A 17,105-nucleotide genomic window follows, 5' to 3' on the forward strand; every position below is an offset into this window, starting at 1 on the left:
TTTCACGTGTTTTCGACTCCATTAATTTGTTTTTAAAGACTTATTTGCTATTTGGCTGTGACGGGCCTTGGTTACTGTGCGCAGGCCTTCTGCGGTCGTGGCGAGCGGGGGCTCCTCTCCAGCTGTGGCGGGCGGGCTTCTTATCGCAGTGCCTCTCTGGTTGGGCACCTCCCCAGCTGTGGGTCCTGGTCTCAGCTGTCCTGTGGCACGTGGGATCTTCCCGGACCAGGGATAGAACCCGTGTCCCCTGCATTGGCAGGTGGATTCTTTATCACTGAGCCACCAAGGAAGCCCACTAACTATTCTTATGTCACCCCTGGAAGTTGCTCTTGGCTTAAATACCGCTCCATTCACCCTTCCATCAGCCATCTAGCTAACTACCCTTTCATCCCCATCTATCTGACAGACATTTATTTGGCCCCTGATGTGGAAGGTAGCTTCATGGTTAAGTGGGAGGCTCTGAAGCCTATGTAGATTCAAATCCAAAACTGTGTTAAGAATTTAATTTCCCTGTACCTCTGTTTATTTATCTGTAAAATATAGATAGCACTTGCACCTTCCTCGTAGGATTAAGTCACGTAAAAGCAATAAAAGCTTGCAATTATTGTCACTATTAAATAGGCAGACGCTTCCTCAAGGAAGTCTTCTCTGACCATCTCCTGCAGAAAAGTCTGAATCAGGTCCCCATATCCTTCCCTCCAGTCCTGGCCCTATTATATCTCAGAGACACTGCAGGTTCAGTTCCAGATCACCACAATAAAGCAAATATCACAATGAAGAAAGCCACACAAATGCTTTGTTTTCCCAGGGTATATAAGAATTATGTTTACAGTTTACTGTAGTCTACTAAGTGTTCATGTTTTCCAAAAGAAGCAATACATACACCATAATTTAAAAATGCTCTATTGCAAACAAAACAAAACAAAACAAAACCCACTAACCATCACCAGAGCATTCAGTGAGTCATAACAGTTTTGCTGGGGGGAGGGTTGGAAGCATTTTGAGAATTACCAAAATGTGACAAAGAGACAAGAAGTGAGCAAACGCTGCTGGGAAAATGGCGCTGACAGCCTGGCTCAACGCAGGTCACCACAAACCTTCAATTTGTAAAAACACACCGTGTCTGAGAAGAGCAACACACCAAGCTATACCTGTATACACATCCATAACCCTGTACTTTTCCTTCATTGTTCTCATACTCACTGAATTTCTATTTTCCTCACTTTACTGTAAGCTTCATGAGGTCACTCTCTTGATACTTTAGAGTCTTCGGGGCCCAGAAGTCACAATGTGGGTGTTTAATAAGTATCTCAGGAAGAATAAAAGGCTCACTGACAAATAACTACACACCAGCAGTTGCACTGGTGAACTGAGAAGCTTTCAAGCAGCCAAATCTGGGTGGGGATGACAGCATCAAACTTCCAAATGAGACGATTTCTCCCTGAATCCACTGGCTTTCTACATACCTTATATATGCCCTGTTCTGAAAGCCTATGTACAAAACTTTTACATCCTTCTAGAGAGAAACTAGCGTTCATACGCTTTCAATAAGAATTAGGTTTCAGAGTGAGACCTTATTTGGAACTGAAACTCGTAGTTAGAAGCTGGGAGGTCTTCAAAATCCTAGAGAACAGCTTCATGTCTGTCCCCTGTCTATATGTAGCGTAACAGCTGCTCCCTCAGGGTTCTGACCACTCTTGGGTAATGAATGTAAGAGGCTCCAGAGAGCCCGTCCTTACTCAGATTATAGCGATTCCTGACACTGTGCTGGATGCCACAGTGAGTTCCATGAGAAAGCACTAAGTAGTGAGTGACAGGGCCAGAACTTGCACCCAGGTTTTCTGAGAGCAGACACTGTGCTCTCTCTACCCCCCATCCTGATGGTTTTGCCAACAATGGCAAACTACACACAGCTCCACAGTGCCTGAAACACAACACTTACCTTGAGCATACTGACTGCAAGACACAACCTCCTGAGGACTCAAGATCGGGGTCTGAGTGTTGTTGGTTAGTATGCGGATTCTTGCTTCCATCATCCCCATAGAAGCAAATGAGTAGCAGCTTCCACAAGACCCTGGTGATGGAAAAGGAAGACATATAACCTAAGAGACTCTGATGCCCTCAACAAAAGCCAAAGAAAACCTGAGTGGATGAATACATTAATATAGCTATATTGAGTGTTGCTGCTTTTGTTCCTAAGGATTAGCACAATAAAGGAGATTCAATCAATGAACGCTACTGACCTTACAGGCAAATCTTAAGATTTCAGCTTTTTCACTGAAGGCAAACATTACTACATGGGACTTTCCTTGAGAATGCTTTGGGAGGGAAAAAACCTCCTAACTTCTGCAAAGCACTTGACAATATTCTTAATAATGAAGAAATGATGTATTGATACATCTGCAACATTCTGAGTCATCAAGTTGAAAGAAAATTAGGGAGGAATACATACGAACTGAGCTTCTAAATATCGCCAGAGAGATGTTTTCTAAGGCAACTTGTTGGGTGGAATTAACTCTAAGAATGGCTCAAGTATAGGTGTATCATTATAGAGAGTTGGACTCAACCAGGGAAAATGTAACAAAAAGAGTAATTATTATATAATGACCAATATGGTATTTAAAGTATTCAATAAGGAAGTAAAGATATTAAAGCAGATGGAGGTAGTGAAATTGAAAATAAATTGAAAAGTGGTTGGATGGAAGTAGGGGAGAAAGGAAAAGAAAACAGCTTAATTTAATACCTGAATGCTCTGGCAAAGACAAAATGAATTTACTTACGAAGCATATGCTAGGAATATAGTTGCTACTTCAAAAGAAGAAAAACATACTGTATTATGAGGTAATTTACATAATGATATTTTTTAATCTGATTCAATATGTGAGTAGAAGAAATTTATACACAGAATAAAATATGGCATGTATGTAATAAAACTAGATTTCCACTTATTACAATTCCAGGAAGAAATGAACATAATTTTAACATCTCTATTATAACATGGCCTCTTTTACCTCTGCCATTGATGTAAATTCTACATGGAGATATACTTGTACCAAAACCCCCCAAAGTAAAAGCTAGTCACTCAGTCGACCCAGGGATTGAACCCAGGTATCCTGCATCCAAGATCTCCTGCAGCCAAGACACTGGAAATTAAATGAAGTTGATATATTATTCAATTTACTAGTAACTTAAAAAACCCCAAAAAACTAACAAAACTCATTCTACATAAAGAGAATGCTGCCTTTGTTCTCTTTAATAAATCTGAATTTAGTAATTTAGTGACTGCCTTCCTCAGAAAAATATTCATAACATTATACTTTAAAAATACAAGGGGCATCGTTTTTCTCTTCTCCAAGGAAATGTTCATTCATGTCCTTCCCTAAGAACAAGGAGCACCAGGATATTCTAAGCTCCATCTCCGGCGTGCTATGCAAGAAAGTCAAAGTGTTAGTTGCTCAGTTATGTCTGACTCTTTGTGGCCCCGTGGACAGTAGCCCGCCAGGCTCCTCTGTCCATGGAATTCCCCAGGCAAGAATACTGGAGGGGGTAACCGTTCCCTTCTCCAGGGGAGCTTTCCAACCCAGGGATTGAACCCAGGTCTCCCACATTGCAGGCAGATTCTTTACCATCTGAGCCACCAGGGAACATTCTAAACTCTACTTGAATTACTTAATACTGTTTTTCTCAAACTAAACTATGAATTTCCTGGAGTGTTTACAGGAACTCTGTCTTCTTCACCTTGATGCAATGAAGGAACTCAGTGCATCTCTGTAGAAAGAAGTCATATTATGAACAAGCAGACACATATTTATAGCCAGGAAAGAAAGCTATTTCAATGGAAACAGTCAACATTTACTTTTAGTCTATTAGTGCCCTGTTACCCTTTAACTGCTACCATTTCTGATGGTTCCCAAAATTCTCCCCATAAACATCTCAGATTTATCCATACTGCTTTTGCTCAATTGTGACCATTAGAAGAGAAACATTTGGAAGGGGGCCTTGGAATCCATCTAGTGTACAATCTACTCACTTGACAACGCATACACGGAGACTCAGAAAGAGGCAATGGCCTGGCCAGTCACCAAACTAAAGGGCGGCAGATGCCAGCACCTAGCTGCCTCCTAACACAGGAATACCGTTTTCTTCCATTTGCAGATCCATATCTACTTTAAAGAATTCTCAAATTTCCTTTCCCCACCTTCCAATTACTCGGCAGACCAAACTTAACTTGTCCATTTTGTTTAGGAAGCCATCTAAATACTACTACCCTTAGGACTCCTCTTTCACATGATACAAAGTCAGAGAACTAGGTGAGTGACAGTAAATGGCAAAGCCAATGTTCCTTTCATGAGACATCAGTAGTATCACAAGAGAGTCTAGAAACGATCCCAATTTGGCCATTTAACAGTCTTGGCCCATGGCAGCCACGGAAATAACTCTCTTGGCTTTAAGTATTAAACCTTCATTATCAGCCTATCCAGTATCGTGGGAGGGACAGGCCACATGTCCATTCCAGGACTCAGAATGTGCTATTACCAGAGAAATTAGAAGGAGGGAAGGAAATAATCTTCCTCAAGCCTCTGATGTTCCCAAAAGGTCAGCTGCCGAAGTAATTAACATCTCTTCAAAAGTCAACGCCAGAGTCTAGCTTCCAAAAGGACCCTTTTCTCTTAAGATTACGGGGCAAGAAAGAATAGGAGGGCTTTCCTGGTTAAGAATCAGCTCACCAATGCAGGAGATAAGAGTTCAGTTCTTGGGCTGGGAGGGTGCCCTGGAGGAGGAAATGGCAACCCACTCCAGTGTTCTTGCCTGGAAAATCCTGTGGACAGAGGAGCCTGGCGGGCTACAGTACATGGGGTCGCAAAAGAGTTAGACTTAGCAACTAAACAACAACAAGAAAAGAATAAGAAGGGGAGTTGGCCCAGGCAGAGTTCTGCAGTAATCAAGTTTCCACAGTCTTAAAATAGATAATGTGATTGCCACATGGCTTACCTGCGTGTCAGTTCTCAGCCTTCACCTTCTAACAGTGGTGAACACACTGAGCCGGTAGTAAGGAGCCAGGATTCCTTTTTGCCCTTCCTGCTCACCCCATCAGTCAGCTATGTGACTGGGCAATTCACTTGACCTTTCTGACATTTCTTGTCATCTTGGGTGTAAAAGGAATAGGGTGGAACAGTTTAAGGCCCCTGCCTTCCAGCTTTAGTAGAAACAATAGTTAGAACAGGACTAAGATGAACTAGAGTTTTAAAGTTAGGAAGCCACTCTGCATTTCCCAATTAATGTGACCTGAAAGACACTCCCCTTCTCTCTTGAAGACACAGTAATAAAGACAGCACAACTGGGAGATGAACAAGCAAAGTCCGTCTCTTCCAATTTCCTAGCTCTCTTCCCTCTCACATGCAAAGTAGACCTTAGCTATAAGGCTGGTGCTTAAACTTACCCTAACAAGTTTAGGGTAAAGGTTTATCCCCCTACCCAGGAATTTTTTGGTTTTTTTGTTTTTCATTACTCTTAATTTGCTCTCTGAATAGAGAAAAGTTGTGAGTTCCCTGAACTGCGGGTAATTTTGAATTCTATAGGACGCTGGCATATTTAAGTTAGTGGAAACTTCCAAGTAGCCCAGTTAGTAGGAAGAGAAAATAATTTTTTTCATAAAGTACAGAACACCACAAAGAAGTCCAAAGAGGAACCTCCGTGCACCCAGTGTACATTATTTTCTCAGATATCTGAGAAGATACCACAGATGAGGGCTCAATTTAAAAGCAATGAATCACTCAAAGCCCTCTGTTTTTAAACTGCCCATGTCTATACAAACCATATTTATAACACTCAAAGAATATGGAATATTACAGACAACAAGAGCTTTTACTCAGCTACAAGAGAGACACTGTCAGAGAATCTGGGATTGGAAAGTCTGATTTCCTTCGAATTATTATCTCATCACTAGTCAATTAAACCTTTTTGGGAAGTGAGCTGAGCTAAATTTTTCCTCCAACCTTCTCTGAATGAATTTTTTAAGCGCCCTACTTAAAGCAGTTATATTGTATCTTAATGTTTTGTTTGTAAGTCTTGCTAAGCTGTAGTCTCTAGGACAAAGGACTGTATCATATTAGTCTTCATATCCTCAGCCTTTAAACAAAAATTCCTGACATGTTGGATACCCTATAAACACAACACAGTGGGAACAGCCATGTGCTAAGCCCTCGACAATCAACGTGTAGAAGTGAAGTCGCTCAAACGTGTCTGACTCTTTGCGACCCTATGGACTGTTGCCTACCAGACTCCTCTGTCCATGGGATTTTCCAGGCAATAGTACTGGAGTGGATTGCCATTTCCTCCTCCAGTGGATCTTCCCCACCCAAGGATCAAACCTGGGTCTCCTGCATTGCAGACAGACACTTTACCGTCTGAGCCACCAGGGAAGTCTACTTAATCCTCTCCAGGAAGGACAGGAAACCTATTTGATGACAGAATAAATCTTAATCCTCTCTTAACATCAAATCTTTTTAACTGACTTTCCACTCATTTCTCAATCACCTTTAAATTTCCAATCCCTCATTTTCAAAGAAGCTGTCCCAAGAAAGGTAGGGATGGATTTCAGGACCCACACTTTCTCTGGAGCCAAAGAGGTCAAGAATAACTGGCACAAAGGAAAGACAAAGAGATGAGACCTCCAGTGTCAGATAAAGGACAGGAACCCTGCCGTTGCAAGACTTGCCCAAAGCCCCGTATATTCAGAACACTCTCTAAGAATGCAGTGGGCATGAACTGAAGGGGTGGTGGTGAATACTGAGAACTGGCAGAGGCTGATTACTGATTTTTTAGGAAAGGGGAAGGAAAATTTATCTTTGGGTGTTATTAATTTATAATCCTTTCAGGAGACACCATCAGAATGTTTCCAGACAGCAAATACTATACCCACTTTATAGTAACAAATCAGTCCTGCGTACTACAATTGTCTTCAAAACGAGCTTAGAAGTAATAAACCTGAGCGTTGTATAAATGATTCTCCAATCATTGTTGGCTAAAATTTAGGCTAAGATAATTTGCTCTCAAGTGCTATTAGAGGCAACGTTATTAAATCTACTCATACTGTATCTAATTTTCTGAAACAACTGACAAAATGCAATTATAGTGATAATGCTGGTAAACATTCCACCGGGAAGCTGAGTTAGTACTTACATTATATGTCATATCCTGATGTAAAGTTAATTGAAAGATCCTTATGCAATTCAAAAAATCTACTTCATCAGCAAAAAAAAATTAAGGATTCATTTTCTGGGCTCCTATAATTAGACTAATGATGGGGGAGGGGTGGGGGGAGAGTAGGTGGATACTTAAAGAAGGATTCCAGAATAAAGAAGATACGGTGTGTGCGCGTGTATATATATACACATATATATATATGTATATATACATATATATATACACACACAGTGGAGTATTACTCAGCCATAGGAAAAGAATGAAATAATGCAATTTGTAGCAACATGGATGAACCTAGAGATTCTCATACTAAGTAAATCAGCCCTCCAGGCTCCTCTTTCATCGGAATTCTCCAGGCATGAATACTGAAGCGGGTTGCCATGCCCTCCTCCAGGGGATCTTCCCAAACCAGGGATCGAACCCAGGTCTCCTGCACTGCAGGTGTTCTTTACAGACTGAAAAGCCCAAGGAAAGCCCAAGCACCAGGAAAGCCCAAGAATACTGAGCTGGTAGCCTATCCCTTCTCCAAGGGATCTTCCCAACCCAAGAATCGAACCAGGGTCTCCTATATTGCAGGTGGATTCTTTACCAGCTGAGCTACAGGGGAAGCCCAAGTGAATCACAGAGAAAGACAAATAACGTATGAGATCACTTATTCATATCACATATGCAATATCTTAAACTATAATGGAAAAGAATCTGAAAAAGTATATATAAACTGAATCACTCTGCTGTACACTTGAAACTAATACAGCATTCTAAGTCAACTATATTTCAGTTAAAAAAATGAAAGATTCCAACAAACCACCTGCAGAAGGAAGACAAGAAAGACTAATTTTAGCTGCAATTCTTTGCTTCTGTACAAGTCTCCGTAACCTGGAGTGCAAATGAGTTTGGCTTATATACCACTCTAATGAATATCACTAGCTATCTGGAACACATACTGAGGACACTGAAGAAATGCTGAGCTCAGCTGGAGAGATCAGGTATTACCAGTGTCTGTCAAGGATACAAAAAGAAGAAGTGTGTATTCATTAGATTTATTCATTAGCTATAGATTTTCTATTTCTTCACTAATGTAGATCATACCAGTTTCATCTCTGTACCCCCAGAATGTGACAGCCTGGTACATAGTAAATGTTCAATAAATATTTCAGAATGATTTAATAAAAAAGAAAAAAAATCAGACATTTTTTTACCTTGGTTTCGAACAGGAGTAACAAAATTGATACCATGAACGTTTCTCCAATCCCAGGATGTTGGCAAATGCAAAATCTTTTTCTGTATTTCAGCAGTGATTGGTGCAGGTTTGGGCCTAGGATGGAAATAGACACTTGACATCAATGTACAGTCTTTCCTTTGAGGATGATTTCCTAACCTTTAATCCCATAATTTCAACCACCTGGCTGGCTTGGATGTAGATTCAGATCCAAAGAACACTTGTCCATCAGTGTTTCAATGTTTCTATTATACAAAAATGTATCTATTATGGACTTCCCTGGTGTCTCCCACCGTAAAGTGTCTGCCTACAATGTGGGTTCCATCCCTGGGTTGGGAAGATACCTTGGAGAAGGAAATGGCAACCCACTTCAGTACTCTTGCATGGAGAATCCCATGGATGGAGGAGCCTGGTGGGCTGCAGTCAAAAATGTATCTATTATACAATGTGTCAATTATACAACTAAGTTATACAGATTGCCCATTTCTGTTTTTTTTTTAACTGTTACAATTATTTATTTTTCAATTTATTTATTTGGCTATGAGTGATCTTAGTTGTGGCATGCGGGATCTTTAGTTCCAACATGTAGGGTCTAGTTCCTCGACTAGGGATTGAACCCAGGCCTCCTGCACTGGGATCACAGTGTCTCAGCCACTGGCTACTGGAGAAGTCTCAAAATTACCCATCTATTTTTCAGGATCTAGTAATTTTCCCCTATGAAACAATACTGGTTTTATATATTGCCATTGCTAGTTTTAGTATGCCTAAATAACAGCATTCTCTTTTCATATATTTTGACCCAAAAAAGTAGATATGGGAAATTGAAGATAGCCTATAAATGTTTTAGAGAAAACAGAGGAATTACTGATGTTTGACTCTACGGAGGGTGGTGATGGTAGTCACAAAAGAAGTGAAAGGCAGAGAAATACAGGATGTAAGTAGAAGAAGGCAAACCAGGTCAATAAACAGATAAAAGACAGACATAAAGACAACTACAATGGCTTCACCACTTCCTAGCTGTGTGACACTCGTCAAAGAACTTAACATCATAAAACTATGATCACCTCCTATTACGATGTGCATAGTCATACCTACCTCTAAGCACTGTTATGATAATTCAATGCAATAATGATTAATGTGCTTAAAACATTACCTAGTCTTGGATGTCTTTAATAAGCTATTAAGCTATTATGGTGATTACCACGACCATCAACATCCATGTCTTTAAGACTAAATATGCTGGTGATACATTTAAGTAACTATCTTAAATGTGAACAAAACATTCAATTGAAGTGTTAACTTCCTTCTTCCTACATCCTATAGGCAGAGTGTTTATCCATTTATCAATGCATTTATCCATTTATCAATGCACACACAGACAGAATAAAAGCAACGTGACAAATGAAGCTCAATGGTATGAAAATGAAGTGAGTGAAAGAGGACGCTGGGTGGCGGAGAAGTGAGAATTACAGACATCATAGGCACACTGTACATTATTGGCTCTTCATCTTTGGGTCCAGATGCTTTTAAGAATTCGGAGAAAGCTCTGGACTCACTCAGAGAGATGTCCATAAACGGTACATTTTCCTCCAATTTGAGCAGGTTCAGTTTCAGAGTTTCAGGTTAAGAATCGCTGAGTTTCTACTATGTCACTTTCAGCAGATCTAACACATATACAAAAGTGCTACTGAAAATCAGGCAGCTAGACCACAGTGTCTGGCTTCGACATTTCCCACTTCTATCTTCTTATCCTAAACCTTCTATGGAGACTTATTAGCCTTAAAAACAGGGCTTCATAAATCTATCTCTTCTCTAAAACCAAGGTGGTTGGGTGGAAAGAGAAAAATTCAAAGTTCTTCAGAAACTCTCTTCAGGAGTTCTTCAGAAACATGGCATCTGACACGTGGCAATGCAGTTGTGTCTCGGGCTCAAATCTTTCAGATAGGAGCCCTGGTCTCCCTAAGGTTCCAACACTGATCACATCTCCTCTGGGGGCTCCTCTGGATTGCTACTGAACAGCTCTCAACTTTCCGTCTCACACAGACACAGGATGACTCTTTCACTTTAGTAAATCCGAGAAGGGATACAATATGCTCCCTTTCTGAGTTCTGACTAACCAGAACATCTCGTAGACTAGTCCACTCCTTAGAAACACTATGAGAAACATTATACCAAATTTTTTTTTTTGAGAGAGGGGTAGAATTATGAGAGAATGCTATCAGTCGGACAGGGAAAAACTCCATACAGTCTCAGAGTAGAAAAATGCCAGATTATGATTATTAGTCTGCAGAAGAAAAACTTAGCAATGACTTTTATTGTTGTTCATTTGCCAAGTTGTGTCCTACTCTTTATGACGCCATAGACTGCAGTACGCCAGGCTCCTCTGTCCTCCACTATCTCCTGGAGTTTGCTCAAACTCATGTCCACTGAATAGGTGATGCTATTTAATCATCTCATCCTCTGACACCCCCTTCTCCTCCTGCCCTCAATCTTTCCCAGCATCAGGATCTTTTCCAATGGGTTGGCTCTTTGCATCAGGTGCCCAAAGTATTGCAGCTTCAGCGACAGTCTTTCCAATGAATATTTAGGGTTGATTTCCTTTAGGATTGACCAGCTTGATCTCCTTACAGTCCAAGGGACTCTCAACAGTATTCCCTAGCACGATTCAAAAGCACCAGTTCTTCGGCATTCAGCATTCTTTATCATCCAACTCTCACATCTGTATATGACTACTGGAAAAACCATAGCTTTGACTATACGGACCTTTGTTGGCAAAGTGATATCTCTGCTTTTCAATACACTGTCTAGATTTGTCATAACTTTCCTCCCAAGGAGCAAGCATCTTTTAATTTCATGGCTGCAGTCACCGTCCTCAGTGATTTTGGAGCCCAAGAAAATTAACTCTGTCACTGCTTCCACTTTTTTCCCTTCTATTTGTCATGAAATGGTAGGACCGTATGACATGATCTTAGTTTTTTAAACGTTGAGTTTTAAGCCAGCTTTTTCACTCTCCCCTTTCACCTTCATCAAGAGGCTCTCTAGTTCCTCTTCACTTTCTGCCATTAGAGTGTTATCATTTGCGTATCTGAATTGTTGATATTTCTCCCAGCGATCTTGATTCTAGCTTGTTATTCATCCAGTCTGGCATTCGGCCAGCAATGTATTTTAGTTAACCATTAATCTATCAGTGGTCTGTTTAAACAATAAAACTTGACCAAAGGACTCTACAGCTATTAAGAAAATAATCATTATATTCTCTGAATATTAGAAAATGCTTCAATATACTAAAAGAAAATAACCTATCTACACAACTTTTGAGTTCCATTAACTTTTCCAATTGGTTTTCCTACCCTTCAGTTACATCAATTTCTCCTGCAGCAAGGTATGGCATTACAAGAACGTCGTTGGTCATTTAATAAATGTTAATGGAAGGAAATGGCAACCCACTCCAGTGTTCTTGCCTGGAGAATCCCAGGGATGGGGGAGCCTGATGCTGCCATCATGGGGTCGCACAGGGTCGGACACGACTGAAGCGACTCAGCAGCAGCAAGGGACTACATATGTTAAACTCAGCTATAGTTTTCAGGGTATAAAATAAATCTACCAAACTCCTGACTATATAAATTCAAAGAATGATATAATTTCCCATCAGATGCATATCATGGGGTATGTAAACTAAGATAGGAAATGCCACTTCTGGCTGAAGGCAGGAGAAGTATATTGATAAATATGTAACTTTTTTTTTTTTTTTTGCTGGACCTCAAAACTGAAAAAGGATTTTGAGATTTTTACCGGTGGCAAATTGATTTTTGCCAATGGTTTTTATAGGCCAGTTCAGGGGTATGTGAGGCAAAGAAAGTTTCATGAATGGTGGTAGATGAAAGTTTTCAGTAATTTTTTGTCATATTGTTTGAAAGCAGGTCAAGGTGTAAACAGAGTTATGGTCAAATTTAGATGGTTTTGATTACCAGACTAAATGTATTCCTTAGACAACAGGTAGTAACCCGATCACAGCTGAATATAGGAAGATGTAACTGGCAGTATTTCATAGAATGGCTAAGAATGGGGACAGGGAGGGAAAGAGATCAAAAGGACAGAAGACAGGAAGCGGATCCATCATACAGGCAAGAGATGACAAAGCCCTCAAGCCAAAGTGGAGAAATGCAAACAGAGCAAAGGAGGCAGAAGATGCTGTGAAAGCAAAGCCCATAAACAGGGCCTGGAGAACATCAGGACATGTATGAATAGGAGAGGGGCACGGTCAGAGAAAAGATAACATAAACATCTAAGCTGGGATAACCAATAAAATAGCATCGCAAGGAGGGCTGGTTAGAAGGGAAGATATCAATCAACATATATCTTTATTCATGATAAAGAGATATGTTTTATTACCTTGGAATTCTCCGGCTATGGCCACCACCTCTCCTAATCATCTCTTTTAGGGTAAGAGTCTCATATTCCATGTATGGGGCTGCAGTCCAAGACTTCTGAATGGTATTGATAGCTTTCACAAAGTCATGGTTATATCTGTAGAGCCTATTAGAATACCTGCCAAGAAAAGTAAGATAGCTTCACATACACTCTTTACTGATATAAACAGATTCCATTAAAATAGGCATTCATACTCTGAGCTTGAGTGTAAAGTGATATAACCTTTCAGGAAGGCAACTGGGTATATCAGTCTCTATATCTCTACATTTATATCCACAGCCTAGAACTGGAATATGTCCTATGAAAATAAAATTTAAGTGAACTAAGATAACTGTATAACGATGCTCAGTGAAACACTTTTATACTAGTAATAGATTATAAACATAAATTCTAAAACAAACAATGGATTAAATGAATAATGGCACTTCGTTTGCTATACAGTTATTCAGTAAAAATGTCTGGAAGATTATTTAGTGATACGGGAGAATGTTCACACTATATTAGACAAAAAAGCAGACTATCAAAGAAGTTGACACAGCATGAATCAAATTTTTGTGAAAGTGTATATTTATACTGATACTATATAAAGTACATACAACCAAGGTTATCTCTGAGTGGTAAGATAGAGTCACACCTCTATTAATACAATTTCTACAATGTACCTTTTAAACTTGGCAATGATAAAAAAGGGTGGAGGAGACAGCAAAACTGTCCTCAATGTGTGTATGTGGCACAGAGGGAAAGAATCCGCCTGCCAATGCAGGAGGCAAAAGAAACTCAGGTGTGGTCCCTCGGGCGGGAAAATCCCTTGGAGCAGGAATGGCAACCCATGGCTATAGAGAGTTGGATACAACTGCGTACACAAACATCACCTTTTAAACTTTGCAATAATAAAAGAGGGTGGGTGAAGCACAGCAAAACTGTATTCAACGTACATACAGCAAGGCAAGTATTGTAACCACATGCCGAACAAAAAGTTGTTCCATTCGGACAAGGTTTATATCCTCGTCACTCAGATTTGGTTCTTGAGCCAGTATCAGCAGAAGCACCTGGAAGCTGGCTAGAAATGAAGACTCTAAATGTCATTCCAGGCCACCTGAATCAGAATAGACATTTTTAACAGGATTCCCAGATGATTCACAGCAACATTAAATACTGAGAGGCACTGGTTTAACTGATGCCAAATGCTTGGACAGAGATGTAAACAAATCTAATACACAAAGAGCATGTTTACAAAGGCAAAAGACTGAGGGAGTTGATCATTCATTTAACTCAAATATGTATTACACCTATGCGCCAGGTGCCAGGGATTACAGAAGTCACCACATTATTTCTACTAAAAAAAGGTTCTATGACTTAAGTATGACTCCTATCCATATAGTGTATGGATAACTTCATACACTATATATACATATAAGTTATACATATAGTGAGTAAGTTATACTTATTATGTTATATTATGTAAGTTATGACATATTATATAACTTATTATATAAGTTATATTCACTATAAGTTATACATATAGTGAGTGTATAACTTCCATTAACATTCAGTTATACAAAGCAAGATATACCTAACCCGAGTAACTTTAGGCATACTGTGAACTTTTCTTTCTCTTTTCATTCACAGAGAGAGATGTTCACAGAGTATTGAGATATAGCCAAATAACCTGGAAGCATTAGAAATAATAACAAAAATGTGCAACCACATTGACAATGTTTTTTAATGTTTTTATCAAAGTACTTTCCCACATTTTTCAAAATGTGAAAACAGAGAGGTACATTTATTAAACATAAAACTGTCTGTATTCTATTTCTGACAAGCTAACAAACAATAAAAACCAGCTACAGTTGTTTTTTCTTAAGACACAGGTTCAGTTCAGTTCAGTTCCTCAGTTGTGTCCGACTCTTTGCAACCCCATGGACTGCAGCAGGCCTACACCAGGCCTCCCTGTCCATCATGAACTCCCAGAGCTTACTCAAACTCATGGCCATGGAGTCAGTGATGCCATGCAACCATCTTATCCTCTGTCGTCCTCTTCTCCTCCTGCCTTCAATCCTTCCCAGCATCAGGGTCTTTACCAATGAGTCAGTTCTTTGCATTAGTTGTCCAAAGTATTGGAGTTTCAGGTTCAGCATCAATCCTTCTAATGAATATTCAGGACTAAATTCCTTTAGGATGGACTGGTTGGATCTCCTTGCAGTCCAAGGGACTCTCAAGAGTCTTCTCAAACACCAAAAGAAACACGTTTTTAAATTGTAAATATCTATTTTGAGATCTGATCATTAAGAGCTGAAAGAGATGTTGATGGTAACTTAGGTCCTAAATGTTTATTTTCCAACTGAGGCAACATAGATTCTGAGCTCTCTGGTTGTAGCTTCTTCACTAAATGAGGCAATGCTTGAAATATCAGAAAAGTACACAGTACACTGCTGCTGCTGCTGCTAAGTCGCTTCAGTCGTGTCCGACTCTGTGCGACCCCATAGACGGCAGCCCATCAGGCTCCTCCATCCCTGGGTTTCTCCGTCCCAGGCAAGAACACTGGAGTGGGTTGCCATTTCCTTTATATCCTAAATGGCAGGGTGAAAAGTGAGCAGCTTCACAGGAAATGAGTCACTCAAAGCTCAAGCCAAGCAAAGCAACTTAAAATCTATGTTCAAAATGGAGGGGATGAATTGGTCTAAATCTTGAGGGGGCGGGGTGCCTCCCCAGACAAGAGCAATCCGTCCTCTTTGAACTCACGTCCCCCTTTTCTGCTGCAGAGCCCTTCACTGCCTGTGTGGCCTGGCTTTGGGTGATCTGCTCATACACACTTCCAGGGGATTTCACAGTCAAATAAAACACAAAATCTGCTACCAATAATATTTATCTTTTCCTTCCAAACTAATAAAGTTTGAAATCTCTTGTGTGGTTCACAGTGACTTACACTGGACCTGACTTAAGAAAAATATTAACTGTCTGTTATAAGCTAAATTCATGTGTTCATGTCCTAACCTTCGGCGTATCAGAATGTGACTATATTGAGACATGGCCTTTAAAGAGGACATCAAGGTTAAATGAGGTCACATGGATGGGCTCTACTCCAGTATGACTGGTATTTGTGTGTGTGTTTGCTCAGTCATGTCACACTTTGTGACCCCATGGACTAAAGGCTGCCAGGCTCCTCTGTCCCTGGGATTTCCCAGGCAAGAATACTGGAGCAGGTTGCCATTTCCTTCTCCAAGGGATTTTCCCGACCCAGGATCAAACCCAAGTCTCTTGCATCTCCTGCAATTAGCAGGTGGATTCTTTACCACTGAGCCACCTGGGAAGCTCACATGACTGGTATACTTATAAGAAATGGAGATTAGAACACTTACAGGCTGACTGTGTAGGGACAACTGTTAGCAGCCATCTGCAAGCCAAGGACAGAGCCCTCAGAAGAAATCAAACCTGCTGACGCTGTGACCTTGGACTTACAGCCTCCAGAACTATGAGAAAATAAATCTCTGTTGCTTAACCCAGTCTGTGTAATCTGTTATGTTAGCCTCAGCAAATATACTACATAAATACTAAGAACCTGAAATTCAGTTATTATTGCCTTAAGATTTATGTTAGATTAGTATCACCTATATTTGATGCAAAATAAACATATGTATCTGCAAGGATTCTGCAACATCTTATTGTGCTGTGCTGTGAAGTCACTTCAGTCTTGTCCAATTCTTTGCAATCCCAAGGACTGTAGCCCACCAGGCTCCTCTGTCCATGGGATTTTCCAGGAAAGAATACTGGAGTGGGTTGCCATTCCACGCTCCAAGGGATCTTCCTGGCCCAGGTATCAAACTCATGTCCCTTATGTCTCCCACACTGACAGGTGGGTTCTTTACCACTAGGGCCATCTGAGAAGCCCACAACATCTTATTATATGACAATAATAAAATGATTTTTCTGTATTAGAATTAGTTCAGTCACTCAGTCATGTCTCTGTGACTCCATGGACTGCAGCATACCAGGCTTCCCTGTCCATCACCAACTCCTGGAGTTTACTCAAACTCATCTCCATCGAATCAGTGATGCCATCCAACCATTGTATCTTCTGTCGCCCCCTTCTCCTGCTGCCCTCAATCTTTCCCAGCATCAGGGTCTTTTCAAATGAGTCAGCTCTTTGCATGAGGTGGCCAAAGTATTGGAGTTTCAGCTTCAGCATCAGTCCTTCCAGTGAACACCCAGGACTGATCTCCTTTAGAATGGACTGGTTGGATCTCCTTGC

At 40.4% G+C, this 17,105-nt stretch overlaps 1 protein-coding gene across 1 annotated transcript in view; it reads right to left on the reverse strand.

Annotated features, from left to right (window-relative positions):
* CTSC (cathepsin C) overlaps positions 1-17,105 on the reverse strand; it is a 43,760-nt gene that overhangs the window by 3,499 nt on the left and 23,156 nt on the right. The window contains exons 4-6 of the mRNA XM_027532938.1: positions 12,818-12,973; positions 8,406-8,521; positions 1,943-2,074 (exon numbers count right to left, since the gene is read on the reverse strand). Coding sequence (XP_027388739.1) covers positions 1,943-2,074; positions 8,406-8,521; positions 12,818-12,973 — 404 coding nt within the window. The remainder of the gene's footprint in view (positions 1-1,942; positions 2,075-8,405; positions 8,522-12,817; positions 12,974-17,105) is intronic.

The sequence above is a fragment of the Bos indicus x Bos taurus genome, chromosome 29, assembly GCF_003369695.1.
Source record: "Bos indicus x Bos taurus breed Angus x Brahman F1 hybrid chromosome 29, Bos_hybrid_MaternalHap_v2.0, whole genome shotgun sequence".
Classification (NCBI taxonomy): Eukaryota; Metazoa; Chordata; class Mammalia; order Artiodactyla; family Bovidae; genus Bos; species Bos indicus x Bos taurus.